The sequence below is a fragment of the Sinocyclocheilus rhinocerous genome, unplaced genomic scaffold (genome assembly GCF_001515625.1).
Source record: "Sinocyclocheilus rhinocerous isolate Xijiao unplaced genomic scaffold, SAMN03320098_v1.1 scaffold62, whole genome shotgun sequence".
Taxonomy (NCBI): domain Eukaryota; kingdom Metazoa; phylum Chordata; class Actinopteri; order Cypriniformes; family Cyprinidae; genus Sinocyclocheilus; species Sinocyclocheilus rhinocerous.
In genome coordinates, this window is record NW_015656585.1 from 1,707,197 (window position 1) to 1,721,697 (window position 14,501).

The window sequence follows — 14,501 nt, forward strand, 5'->3', positions numbered from 1 at the left end:
GTTTCACTGTTCCAATAAGAGAAGGAGAAAGACTCAAGTACTACAGCTAAATAGCTTTATTTGAAACAGTCAATATTGAATGTACAGAAGAGATTGTCGGTTATTATATAAATAATTTTAAAATGACACAGCATAACCCTGGCATTGATACAGGCATTGTTTTAAGATGACTATTTAAAAACGACAAATTTAAAACTATCATTTCAGCTGACCCTCACAGCTGAAGCCCTAAGAAAGTTCCCACACAGACTGATTCAGTAACAAATAGAATGAAAAAGATGGTCTACATGCATCTCACAGGATTGGTTTAAATAAATTTGAATATATAAATATGTCATAGCTTAAACACCTATGAATACATCTTTGGTCAAGTTATAAAGCAGAAGCTGAAAGGCAAACTCATTAACATACTGACCTAGCATATAGTGGACGGCAACATGTTGAAATTTAAATGGCTTGGAAATACAGCTAACTTTTCAGTCAGCTGGTGCTTTGAACGAACATAGCCTAAGTGCAGCAGCAAACGTACATATTTACACCAAAGCACGGCCCAAAAAGTAAGGCCTTCTTTTTAAGACACTCTTTTCAGGCATTGTTGATGCTGCTTCTCCTCAAGTTTCTCTTCAAGACATTTAATAATGACGGGGTCAACTTTGGGATCAAACTTGTTTGCAAACCAGTGGCCGTCCTCCAGAAGCCACCGGAGCTCCGCTGCACCATAGATGCAGACACTGCGTCTGTGTGTGCCGGTGCACTGTGGATACAAACGGCCTTCAAGATAGTTCCATTTAACCAAACGTGTCCTACTCTTCAGGTCTGTAACATCAGGCTCAGCTCTCTCAATTTCTCCAGGAACTCCGGGCACTCTGGCCATCGTTGCCCAAAAGTGCTCATCAGGAGAATATGTGTCAGCTGTCCACTGCAGAAAATCCTTTGCCAGTTGATTGGTCATAATATATGACACAAAATCACGTGTCAAGACAAAGTAAGCACTCCCAACAAACATCTCAATGCCATGCGGTGGTGGGTCTTTAGCAATGTCTGTCTTAACTGGCATTTTATGGTATTCATATGACACGTCTTTCAGTTCATACCGAAACTGAAATCGCTTTTTTTTCATTTCGCTGGGCCTGCTTGATTCGAGCATGTTTGCACCGTTCAGTTTACTGAGCTCAGTTACCAGCTCATAATTGGACTTGAGCGGAAAGTCTTGGCCACACAAATTGATAACATACTTCCATTTGACCTCTGAACTCAAAAGGTCTGAAAGGCAGTTGAGATCTGCATTAAGTCTGGTAATATGTGCATACTGAACGGACTCAATTTTAGAGGCTATGAAGACATTTGGAAAACATTTTTCCAAGTTCTTCATTGCTGCAATAAATTTTTTTGAGGACTTTTGGTCATAATGAATGCAGTAAATATTGTGAGGTGTGTAGATGGCTCGAAGAATCCTTTCCACCATAGCGCTGTTCTTGTGCACCACTAAAGAGTATGCAATTGGAAAGCTGCATTCCTCATCTGTTACAATGACCTCATTATAACCCCTTTGTTCCATGTAGTTTTTGCAGTCTGCAGTGAAAGAAACAATACTCCCATCATCGACTTCCACAATGTTTTTGCGTCTTAACTCCAATGACTTGCCAATTTCCACCGGTTCCAGTTCATAAATGGCTGTGCAGTTAATACCATTCAGAGGCTGAGCTCTGAGTGATCTATGTGTAGCTCCATAGGGCTCGATATAAATACTGTTGTCCATTGAAATCTTGACGTATACCAGCTTCAGCACGACAAACAATGACACAACAAACACATAGAACTTGCATCTTAACCAGTGTAAGACAGCACATCTTCTTTTCATTCTGTTGGAAAAGTAAAACGGGTGTTATAAATAAGGCGGACATAATCACTCAAATCCTCTGACAAAACTATTCAGCCAGGAAACTGTATGGTTGTATCGTATCGTATGACTCAAGTGGGCTTGCATACCTTGCAGGCTGCCGGTCTTTTGTTTTGTGTCACTGCCATCAAATGTTTCTCAAAATTACAACATATGTCTGTGTGACAGATGAAGAATAACAGATGTAAAACCTTCGGTTCCAAAAGGAATTGATTAGGTAATACTGCTGAAGTTGCCGCACGGTTTGAAGACCGGGGAGCCAGAGATTAAACAAAGATAGCGTACAGTACTAGAAAAACTCCATCATTCGGCCGAAACCAAAGAAAATAGTTTACTTATTTTTATATGTTCGAAACTTTATTCAAATAATGTATGAACGACGTAGTATAGAATTAAGAAAAGAGTAACTAGACAACTGATTTTTGCTTTCTGTAACAAATATGCGATGGAGATACTTAATGTCTTGCCTATCTCTAAATAATCTATCGAGTTCAAGATACTTACATCTGCTTTTAAGATTGCGTGGAGTCGTGCCGTCAGTTCGCTCAAGATGACTAAGTTCTTGGACTGCTGACTTCACTTTGTGCAGTCTGACTCAAGAGCAGCAGTATAAGGCGTGACCGCCGGGAAAGTCCTGTCCGCTCACTCGTACCCGGGTTTTGCTATTAAACCTCGTTATCTTCAAGTTTCTATCGTTTCCTAGCATCACAGGCGAGTGTTCAAACACACAAACGCGCTGATGGGATCCATACCGGTTATTACTTAGGTAAAATAAATAAATGGAACGGGTCATGTGTTGACTTACATTTTAATATCAAGACCATCCTCTTTACAAAAGAAACGTAGATGTACAAAAACGTTTTTAATATAGGCTATTCGTACTTTCAAACCAACAATGAGAATATATCACTCTTCCACTTTATAAAAGTTCTAACATTAAAGGTTTTAACACTGAAACGGTTTTCATTGATGCTCTAACAGGCACTTTTGCGCAACATGAGCAATTTTCTTAAGTTTCAAAGGTCCACTCCTCACTCTGGGCGAAGAAATCCCAGTATCTGTTCATCACGTGGCTTGGAAAAAACTCCTCATCGCTGACCAAGCGAATTGATCTGATGTTCATGAAAACGTCATTTTTAGACGGCTCTATTGAACAAAATGAATAAATGAATGAATTATTAGACGAAATAGTATTAACTAGACACCGTGATTTCAAAAGCTATTTCAAGTTTAGAAAACGTCTGTGGCATGCAGTCGATTGCCATGCAACATAACCTCCATTTGTTCTTTTCAGTAGAAACCAAGGACACCTTGCATGCTTTCATTGTAAATTAAGCAGATTTCAACACAACAGAAAGCATGTCACAGATTCTGCTGATAGTTGCATTTGTAACATTCTGTTTAAGTGTCATGGGTAATCTGCTTTTACAAAAGATTGGGATTTATGAAACTGAAAATCTGATTTTAAGTCCTTATAAAATTTGTCATAACATTAGGGAACTAGTAGTAAGGTTGGTCCTATATCTAGTTATCGAATTGACAAACCTTTTATAGCAGGTTTTGATGGACTGTTGTTGAATGTGCAGCAATGGGGATGTACTGATCCCAGCGGTGTTTTCTCTGTATTTAAACAACTTGACTTGGATTGATACATAACCTGCCAGGATAAGAATGTTTTTAAAAAAAAGTAGTTTCTACTAGTCACTACTGAACTCACATGTCAGTATTTTTGTCTCAGGATTACTTTACAGTTTTAGCCATGCATCAGAATTAACAGCAGATAACAGCTTAACATTCCACATAGTTGTCTTGTACCTTTTTAAAGGCAAAATCAGGTTTAGAGGTGACAGGACCTGAGGACTGACTCTCCAGGACTGATTCAAAACATTGTTCTGGGAGGAGGAAGACTCTGCCACTGGCATCACTGATAGGTCCATTTTCCAAAAGAGAGGCCTGATAGCTACAACCCTAAATTTGAATAATTAGAGCTTTAAAAACCTTATGAAAAACAGCAAGCTAACTTGTCTTGATCAGCATCTGACAGATGATTTATAAATTAGCCTACCTTGAGCGTCATTTCTAAATTATCATCCCCATGTTGAATGATTCCATCTCTAATATGGCAGTTCAATTTGCTATTGCCACTAAAATCGATCCTTGTTCCTGCTGACTGAAAACACTGATCTGTTGAGAATAACTGTGACTAAATAAACTCAATAAACATACATTAAACATATCCATGAACACACACACACACACACACACACACACACACACACACGTTTGTTTCTGTGAATTGTGGGGACTTTCCATAGACTTCCATTACTTTTATACTGACCAAGTGATATTTTCTATCCCCTAACCCTAAACCTACCCCTTACAGAAAACCTGTTTGCATTGTTACACTTTCAGATAAACATCATTTACTATTTTTTATATTTTTTTTCGCAATGAAAATGCATCGTGGGGACCGTAGACCAGTACCCACATTGTCAAAGTTTTTAGGTTTTACTATCCTTGTGGGGACATTTAGTCCCCTCAATGTAGCATAAAGTACACACACACTTTTTGTGTTGTACTAGAGAAAGAAAGTCATACAGGTTTGGAATCAGACGAGGGTGAGAAAATGATGAGAGAATTTTTTACTGTTTTTCAAGGTCTTCCATGCAGACTTTTTTTTACCTGGCTGCATCTGCTCTGCAGCCAAAAGCTGGGATCCCTGTTTGGAAGTGTCAGTTGTCCGGGCAGGTTTACGAAAAGGTCCTTTAAATGTCAAAAGCAGCTCTTTGATGCTTTCATGTGCTGCGAGGTCTACCGCATTATGTCCCAGGATATTCTTGTCATGAGGGCTTGAGCCATACTGAAGGAGAAGCCTCGCAATCTATGCATAAAACACCAAGATCAGAACTTTAACTGCTTTTGAAAGTGCATTTACATTTGAGTACAGAGTGTTAGTGTGAATGAGCTGGTGAAATCAGATTGAAACCTATAGAAATATTACTCTGCTCTTACACTTGTTTTCCATTCAAATTGAAATAATAGAGCTTTAGCTCTATATTCTTGCTATAACACAAGTAGTCTAGCATCAAAAGAATAGAGTGCATTTGTTGCTTGAGCTACATTTATGGTATGTTTTGTCCTTTTTGAAGATTGACAGCCTCTGATCACTATATTTTCTTTGTATGGAAACGTGTGTAATGACATGTAGTTGAGTAAATACTTATTTAAATTAACATTTTTTGGGTTAATGACCTTTTAACCAGTACACTAACAAGTGATGGAATCTGGCATTTAAAATTGGGACAAATCATAACAGAAATACAGAAGCAACCTCATATGAGCCCGATAAAACAGCATCATGCAGCGGGTTACATCCATTTAGCCCTCTGCTGGTGACATCGGCCCCTGCTTCCAAGAGCTGCTCTGCCACATCTACAAAACCTCTGGAACAGGCCTCATGAAGGGCGGTCCATCCTGTCCACCCAAGACATCATTAAAGCATTAAATAAATCAAAGGAAATAATGTACACATACCAAGGCAAGGCTTTTCCCACCTGCATTATCTGATACATTAACATTGCTTCCAGCTTCTATCAAGACTTTGACCATTTGCAGGTCTCCTCTGATGCACGCCCGGTGAAGATGAGTCTCGCCTACACTATTTCTCTTGTGAAGACTTTTCTGAGTAATTGTAAAAACTTTCTTTGATCCTGTTGAGAAAGGACAATATAAAAAATTAACATGTCCTAAATAGTGATGATAATATTTATGATTGACCCCAAGGAATCACCTGTATCCAATCCATCTGCGACATTTCGTCCTTGTCTAAGCGGCCTTTTCTTCTGTTTCGATTTCTTTTTCTGACTTTTCAGTTCACCTGTGTTTAGGAGCCTTTTGGTTTCCAGAGCTATTTGTGGATCATGTTTTAAATGTGCTGTTTCTTCATTGTTATCCAGTGAAGGTTGTGTACACACATTTTCAGGTAAAAACGGCCTCAAAGCACTCTCTGAAGCCACTGTGTCAGGTGTACCCTCTGTGTTCTCTGCTTCCTTTTCACTATGCCTTTCTTCAGAACCAAAGAGTTCATGCTGAATTGATGTGATGGCCACATCCTGAATGTCAGCAGCATTGGACCATTCCACAACAGTGCAGTCAGAATCTGCTGAATCTTTAACTATATGATTCTCGACAACAATGCAATCAGCCATGTGAGAATTTTCAAGCTGTTCAATATCTACTCTGGCACAGAAAAAAGTGGGTGAAACAGGACATGTACTGGCATGGTCTTTGAGAATGTCACTCACTGGCTCATTAACTACCCCCCTGCAAGAAGAATATGCTTCTGCTTCAGGTCCACCAATGAGATCTGTCACATTTAAAATCAATGTGTCACATTCCAGCTTTTCCCATTCCACGCCATCATCTTCACTGTAGCTTTTACTCATTTTGGTCTGATTAGTGCTCAGTGCTGTCTCTATTATCTCTACCACCTCCTGCTGGTTTTGAATGGTGATCATGTCTGTTTCTTCGTCCTGATTTACAGGCTTCTGTAGGGGCAGTATTTTAGGAGATTGCAGTTCTTGAATGCTGATTTGTGTCAAGTCATTATGTGGTGTATTTATACAGGTTTCTGAACAGCCAGTGATACTATCCACATGGAGAGACTCAATGGCAGGGCTGGTTGATGGCAAAGTTCCCTGTAGTTGTTGGAGCTCACAATACAATGACTGGGCTATAAGTGGGTCTTCTGATGTTTTAGTATCTGGCAGTTGTTTGTTGGCTGTGTCTAATTCCTCTAATGGTTCATCTTTCTCTGAATCCTCTGAACTGCAGGTTAATCCTTGATTATGGATTATGGCCATAAGCAAAGACTGTGAGCCAGGGCTGCCTGAGTCAAACAGTTCCTCCCTCTGTAACAGTGATTTAGCCATTGCTCCAGATGGATGTACATTAATGTCTCCCTTGAATGTCCCTTGTAAACATGAGTCAATTAGTTCATTTAAATGAGGGGACAGTGAAGAATTGCTGCATTCTTGACTGCTGTTGTTGTTGGTGTCAGAACAGCACACTGTTTCAGATGGAATCTTTTGGTAAACATCAAGAGCTGACTGTTGTTCTTTTCTTGCATCTTCATTCTGTTGAAGTAAGGGGCCATCTACTTCTTTTTTACTCTCAGTATCAACAAAGACATGGTTCGTATCAAAGTTGAGCAAGTATTCCAAAAAATCTTTTTCATTTTGAATGTCATGTTTTGTTCTTTTGAGCCTTTTCTTAGCCATAGCAGAGGCATTATCATCCCTAATATCAGCCCCATAATTGTGTTGACAGCCCTCTAATATCCTCTTTCTCACTGAGGGAACTTTATATGAATCTTCAGTTCTGCTCTGAATTGACAGATCAGTAATCTGAAATAATCGGTGAAATAAAAATGCTGAGCAGGTTTGGATACAATGCACATGACAGACATTATTTGGTGTAAAGGAAACCACTCACTGCATAGCTATGGTCATGGAAAGAATGTGAGCTTGTCTTCTCAGCTACTGAACCGCCATCATTCATCAGAGTTTCACCAACCTCCCCTAAGAATAATAAATAGAAACAAATAAAGATAGAATGAAAACTAAAGGCAAAAAATATTTGTCACCCTCAATGTTGTATTTTGTTTACAAAGAAAATGTTTTTCATGAGACAACTGTTTAAATCTAATTTCTTTATTCTGGAAACTCAAAGGAACAACCACATTGTGTAATACATTAAAATCTTAAAAAGGCAAATTAGTAGATTTACTATTATGAAATTTAAATTACATATAACACTGCTTACTTCACATAACCAAACAAACGCAATTAATGTAAAAAAAACAACAACAATATTTTGAACATATACCAGATGTATACATTTTATAGTATATTTTGTATTTGTATCAGATAGTTTGCAACTCAAATGATGTAAAAGAACAAAAAAAGAGTACTAAGTTCCATAAAATAACCCAATATTTAAGTGCCAGACTTCAACTGAATGAACTTATCAGATATTTGACAATCTGCTGAAACATCCCTATTGCTCTAGGAACCAGAGAAATCTTGAGTAGCACACAGAGTCCAATGTTCTGGTGAATAATCTTAGATATAATCCACTGTAACATCACTGTCTAGGCAGCTTGAGGTGTCTGATCCCTCGCTCTCCTGATCTTGAACCAGTGAGGGACCCTTGCTACAGAAGTCCTGCTCTTGGTTCCTCACAGGCCACAGTACATTGGTGCTAGTCTGAGGTGATGGTTCCACTGGGAAATGAGGACACACAACACCCCAATTCACAACTGAGCCTCACATTAGACGTGCTATCTAATAAAAGCCAAAATGCTAAAAAAAAATCATTAACTTTTAAATTATAAATACTGATAATGATGTGCCTCCACAAAGTTGCACAATGTTGCACAGTGCAATTACTGTAAGAAACAGTATAATATAGTCTGCATGTGCAGCATGCTTCAAAATGAATGTGCATTTATTCATCTGTTTTATTTTCTCATATACAGTACGTGGACCAAGCACATAAGGGACTAATTTTAGCAAATAAAGTTGTGGGCAAAACATGACTCAATTTGATAGCTGTATTGCTTGCTAATGTGCCATTTTAACACTTCCTACTGAATATAAGAGATGCTGAGGTTGATATTGTCACTTACTTGGTGCAAAAAAGCTACTTTCCTTTTGTTAGCAATTATTGTGGATTTAGCTCCCAATCAAAATAAACTTTTATTTCAAAATAAACTTTTAAAATAAGATGTGATTTTACATTACATGAGATGTTATTGCAAGCAAAAAATTTCATTAGCCTTCCCATTCAAAATAATTAGCCTTACTCCATGAGGGTGAATTTTACACTTAATACCCTCTAAAGAACTAATTCTTTAGAGAGTTCTAACTTAAGCTGGCTAACTTAACCTGACCATATCTTTGATCAATACGACATCAATTGAATTTTAACGAATGTGTATTTTACTATCGGGTAAATGTGTGTGTTCATTACAGTGACTAGATTGTCGAGGGGTACACAGTTACTGTTATTAAATATTGCATGAGCCATATCTAGTTCCCACAACCCTTGACTAGTGTAGAGGAGAACCTTGGAGAGAGGCCTGAATGGAAGGATCACAGCTTGGTTGTCCACTGCTTGGACCAGGAATGGGTTCAGCTTCACCAGACTGAGGGCTGCTTTCATGCTGACTTGTATCAGCAGTTCCTGTTGATTTCTCAAGAGGAGTTCTTGTGTCCTCAAAGTTAAATGAAACAAAAGTAACTGATCAGTAATCAGATCATGTAATGATGCCAGTCAGTGACAGCAGATCTTTTATCCAATGATACATCTTTGACTTACTTTGATGGAGTTCTGCATGTTTCTTTGGCTCATACTTGGAGCAACTGCAGAATCAGTGGTGCTGGGTATATTTTTATCTATTTACAAATACAGTGAAACAAACCAATTTTTACTATTTATATTTAATGTTTTGTATTCTAGGAGATATGATATACAGTATATATATATGAACACATAAATATATACGGGTTGGATAAAATAACATGAACACCCATTATGATAGGGTTATTTTCATTGTCTATATTCTCTAGTTTGTGTATCAGTGTTGTATAAGTTGTGTTCAACAGTGGTTATTACAAATGCTCCGGGAAATGGCTCTGTCAGACTTCCAAAAAAAGGACAAATCATGGGAGCCCATTTAACATAAGCATCTGTTACCTTAACAGACAAATTGTTTTTAAGTACAGCATTCTTTATTATTATGACTGTGTACACAAAGCATGGAAAGACTTCATCAGCAAAGAAGCCTAGCGGCCAAAAACGATGAAAATGTTTTTAGTGAATATTTTTAGTGAGAAGATTAGAAGATTTCCTCTTCCAACATCTGGAAGAGCAACTGGCAGGATGGCAACATTCAACTGGAGACTAAGGTTGGAAGCTGTATTCAAGGCAAACAGTGGTAAAACACCTAATTAAGAAATATTTCCTATTTCCCAGGTGTTCACATTATTTTGTCCAACCCCTGTATATTAAATTTGTTTTGTGTATGTCAAGATGTTTAGACCTGGATCACTTTTAGTCTTCTGCAGATATTTCTCCACCAGTATGTACATAGATCTTTCTGTGGTCATTTCCATAGGAGTCATCCCTCTGTCACACTTTGATAATGGATCAGCACCATACTTTAGAAGTAGATCTACAATCTGTAAGCATAAGTATTCAATATAATAACTATCACAGTCTGTGTATAGTGTTTTATATAACTAGTGTTCATTGAAGGTACATCTGAGCACCATTGTATGCAATTTACACACCTTGTAATACTGATACCGAATGGCATCATGTAAAGGTGTAATTCCATTATCTGCTCTGCAGTTTACTTCGGCTCCAGCTTCAAGTAAACTTTCTGTCATGTCATACTTGTTTCTCTGCACTGCCTCATGGAGTGGAGTCCACCCTTAAATTGAATAGACCTTTAAGTTCAGAAGTGTTGATTCACAATGCATCAGGTGGACATGTGTGCTAACTTCAACCATTGGTCTATAACTAGGGTGCCAAATGAGGCTTGTGGGATGATTTGAATAAAAGTGTGAAATATGCAGTGTCCTCTAATAAAATGCAATAGTGGTAATGAACAATTTTATGTTTTATGATATCCTCCAACATGCCATACCTGCATAATCCGGTATATTAACAGAAGCACCCAGTGTGATCAAGTCTTTGACGTCTTGAATGTCTCCCTTCATCACAGCTAAATGCAGCTTTGTCTCTCCAAAATAATTCCGTCTGTGGATGGACTTGAGTGATAGGACTTTCCCTGATTTTTGTTCTGTAATGCTTTGGCCACTGAAACCTATCAAACAGAGTTTGTGTTATCTAAGTGTACCTCATAAAGGTGCACATATGCTTTTATCAAGAAAGTTTCATTTCTAGCATGGATTCATCATTCTGTACAAAATTAACAAGAACACATGCTGTAATGTTACCTGTCTACACTGCACTGAGCTTAATTTGTGTAGTCAGGTTTGAGCACTTGCCTGGACTAACGCAAGGCTTAGCGGTTAATGTTGGTTTATCATGTTTTGGCAAAGGTGTATTGAACTCTTTATTGTACTCTTTGGTGTCTGGACTCTCCTTCCTTTTAGAAGGCAGTGACCTGAATGTAAACAGTAAATATAACATTCATTTTTCAGCAAATTTTGAGCTAATTTACAACGTATAAAACAGCTGAATTAAATGAGTAACATACAGTGGGATCCAAAATCTGAGATGATGCTTGTAAAATGCTTCTATTTAGCATTTTTCTAACTGAATCAATTTTTTTAAATCACAGATTATATTAGCAGCTTAACAGTTACAAAGAAAAATTGGATTAGTATGTCGAAGTAAGTTCCAAAGAGCATCTTGACTTTAATTAGTTACTTAGAAATTAATTGTACATGATAACATTTCTTTGTTTTAAAACATTCACAGTGTTGAAGCTTTATTTATTTATATACAGGTTTAAATAAGATTTTGAATCTCAAATATTCAGTATGGTTTTAGACCCTACTGTATGTTTTAGCAACTGACAATCTGAAAGATACTAATGTGTGCATTTATTCCTGATCCCGATTGACCTGTTTTTAGTATTCAGTAGTTGAGTGTTCTTCATTGTGGCCAATGGATCAGTTTTTTCCCCAAAAGGTTTGCCGTTTATTCTCAATGAAGGTCTCAAAATTGGCACAGTGTGCTGGTGAGAAGCAAGTGAGTTGGTGCCATGTATGGGAATGGGTCTCAACACTAGGGGGCAGAAGTTACATAAGAATTAGCCAAAGACCAGTCACCAGACGTCTGAACTGCTTAAATCTCCAAAACCATGAAACAGGGTGGATCAGGTGGGGTGTTAACATTTGAAGAGCTATATATATCTAGTTGAGGCACTAAAGGCTTTTGTGGATCTTTATGGAACTTGTTTAAAGTTAAAAGGATTATTTTCCAGACTGTGTACCTTCACTGTGTTCCCTTTCTGAAGAACTTTCTTCTTCAATAATACAAGCTTGAACGCTGATAAACACAGAGCAAAGCAAATTATTATGTGAATTTTACACTTGAATGCACATTTGTTTCATGTACCAAAAGGTGTGCAAACCTTGCAGGATTTATTGGTGAAACCACGGTGCCATGGGTTTGCTTGTAATAATAAAAAAGAGGATTCAACACATTATGTACCTAGAAATGCTTAAGCTTAGATTGTATTAGGACCTCAGCATGTGCTGTCTAATGTAATATACCTGTTTTATTATGGATGTCTTTCTGTTCTGTCCTGTGCGATACTGCAGGCCAATCTGAGGTGAAATCTCTGTCAAACAAAGAGACTAGTTAAGCTACTACTGTAACTGTGCAGTGAATGGTAGTACAATTACTGGTCCTCACTAAGTCCGATTCAACCGGCCTTGAACCGATTCTAAAGATAAAGAAAGGAAAAAAATTAAGGGGGCCAAAAGTGAAAAGGTTCATTACACAAGAAATGCCCGCGAACGAGCTTAGTTTGACTACAGCATATGATCATACCTTCACTAATTAGGACACGATGAGAGAGGAGGGTGGGGGTTGAGAACTGATGTTCTGTCAACATTAACCTACAATAATACACGAACCAGTCGTTACCATTGCAAATCTATCACTTTCGCTACATTTAACGGGGCAGAATATAGGAACGGAAACGTTAGCCGTTATCAGTTGACCTGCTGAGGTAAAAGCTCTGGTCGGCTTCACTGCTGTCGTCGTCCGTCGCGATGGTTTCCTCCTGCTCTAAATCCATATTTGTGTGCATTGAACAATACGACACAAAACACTTAATAAAAGCGCGATGTCACGTTACATTGGTAATATTCAATAACTGTTGCTATGAAGGTGTGTTATTATTTCTGTTTGTTTTTTCTCGGCGGCAAATTGGGTTAATAGCTCTAATCTGATTGGTCACAGCAAGATCTCATCTGATAAAAGAGATATTTAATGCTTTTTAAATTTTTTTAATCCTACGATATACATAAAACCCTATCATTTCTGATTATAAAGAGATTAGAAATCATTCATAACTCAGCAATTATTTTAATCATCGTCTTATTGATTTTACTTTTAAATGTGCACTATTTCATTATTAAAAATGACTTCAAAAATAAATTATATTTTTGAAAAATGTATAGAAAAAAATGTATTTATTTATATTTATAATTAAATAGATATTTCTCTCTTTGCTTGATTCCCATGCTATCGGACATTAAATATATTAAATATATAAACAGGGCATTTCTATAATGACACCAGTAACCAAATACTTGTGCTTTTTTTATTGAGTCAGAATTCTTGCAAATTTAGTTCTGAGAAGAATGTTTCACGTCAGTGGCACGTGAAACACCCTACATCACACACACACGATGATCATTGTTATATAAATCAGTTTATACAATACAGAGATCTGAAATGCAGCAGTATCGGCCTACAAAACGCTTGTAATATATGAAAACGTCCACAAGTATTTGCAGGCCAAACATCTATATACTTACTGACTCATTTTATTTTATTTTTTAGTACTTAAATGTTTCATGAAACAAAACCTACATTAGATCAGATAATTGGTATTGATTAAAAAAGGTTAGCCACGATTAATTAACGGTACGATAAGAAAATATTATATTTCTATTTCCTAATGCTGTGGGGTCTATTACAGTTACAAGGTAGGATATTTTTTGCGGTGAAGGCTGGGCCAAGGTTCACACACCTCACACACATTCAAATGATGGCCAGATCACGCGTCCTCCGGCAGGACACGCCCTCAGCACCATTAGCAGGAAAGTGGGCGTGGCTTTCTTGCTCATCGGTATGGTTCGAGGATTTGATTGGCTCTTCGCTCGACTGACGCAGAGCCATGCCATCGCTTCATAAGCTTTAGAGGAGGATGCCGGATTTGGCGACTGGAGTCCTCAGACGTCGGGATATGGATTGATATCGTCTATATTTAATACTATATTTAATCATGAAAAACACACCTAAATGTTAATTTCTAACAGCGAAAACATCTATAAGCTTTCATTAAATCAGCCGCATATGTGGAGGATTTTACAGTGATTTGCTCTTGGTACTAATTCTTTAACCCTCAGTGACCCTTACTGGTAAGTGCGTGCATCAGACCTTCAGCCAGCCAATAGCTTTTATTTTAGACATGCCTGCTCAGTGTTGTCCATGATCGAATGTGGATTTCTTTCAGTTCGTTCCGGCATGATTGCATCAGTGATTCATGTTTTATCATCATTGTTGGTGATGTAGGCTCTAAAACTAGAACATTAAGTCAGGATCATTGTATGTGCTAATGCAAAAGTTAGATAAAAATATTTTTCCATTTTCTCTTTTTATTTTATTATAATTTTATTGTAAACAATTACAGAAATGTAAATTAATGGTTAATAAAAGGGTATATTTTAAAATCGAATGATGAGGTGACTACTACTTTTCTTTTTTAAACTACTTTTATCTATAATAAGCTACTTAGTTATTTCTTATATATATATATATATATATT

The 14,501-nt window shown here is 37.4% G+C and overlaps 4 protein-coding genes across 6 annotated transcripts in view; 1 reads left to right on the forward strand and 3 right to left on the reverse strand.

Moving 5' to 3' along the window:
- On the reverse strand, positions 1-2,472 carry gcnt4a (glucosaminyl (N-acetyl) transferase 4a). 3 transcript variants are annotated; one of them, XM_016527862.1, is made up of 3 exons: positions 2,405-2,472; positions 1,990-2,057; positions 1-1,862 (listed from the first exon to the last, which is right to left on the reverse strand). In XM_016527862.1, exon 3 carries the CDS (start codon positions 1,859-1,861, stop codon positions 572-574), a length of 1,290 nt encoding a protein of 429 aa, XP_016383348.1. In that variant the 5' UTR covers position 1,862; positions 1,990-2,057; positions 2,405-2,472; the 3' UTR covers positions 1-571. The 3 variants fall into 3 exon arrangements, with proteins under 3 accessions (XP_016383348.1, XP_016383350.1, XP_016383349.1); XM_016527864.1 differs by lacking the exon at positions 1,990-2,057 and having other exon boundaries at positions 2,405-2,465; XM_016527863.1 differs by lacking the exon at positions 2,405-2,472 and having other exon boundaries at positions 1,990-2,090.
- A 5,550-nt stretch (positions 2,473-8,022) lies between these two features.
- Positions 8,023-10,686, reverse strand: LOC107720237 (ankyrin repeat domain-containing protein 11-like). Its single transcript, XM_016527875.1, has 6 exons — positions 10,614-10,686; positions 10,255-10,397; positions 10,005-10,143; positions 9,281-9,357; positions 9,059-9,176; positions 8,023-8,183 (listed from the first exon to the last, which is right to left on the reverse strand). The coding sequence occupies exons 1-6, from the start codon at positions 10,684-10,686 to the stop codon at positions 8,023-8,025; spliced, it is 711 nt and encodes a 236-aa protein (XP_016383361.1).
- A 244-nt stretch (positions 10,687-10,930) lies between these two features.
- Positions 10,931-12,743, reverse strand: LOC107720212 (uncharacterized). Its single transcript, XM_016527849.1, has 7 exons — positions 12,667-12,743; positions 12,494-12,561; positions 12,214-12,281; positions 12,072-12,112; positions 11,931-11,986; positions 11,560-11,722; positions 10,931-11,096 (listed from the first exon to the last, which is right to left on the reverse strand). The coding sequence occupies exons 1-7, from the start codon at positions 12,741-12,743 to the stop codon at positions 10,931-10,933; spliced, it is 639 nt and encodes a 212-aa protein (XP_016383335.1).
- Positions 12,744-13,870: 1,127 nt separating this feature from the next.
- LOC107720287 (3-hydroxy-3-methylglutaryl-coenzyme A reductase-like) overlaps positions 13,871-14,501 on the forward strand; it is a 9,072-nt gene continuing 8,441 nt past the window's right edge. The window contains exon 1 of the mRNA XM_016527965.1: positions 13,871-14,094. The gene's annotated coding sequence lies outside the window, so the exon portion shown is untranslated. The remainder of the gene's footprint in view (positions 14,095-14,501) is intronic.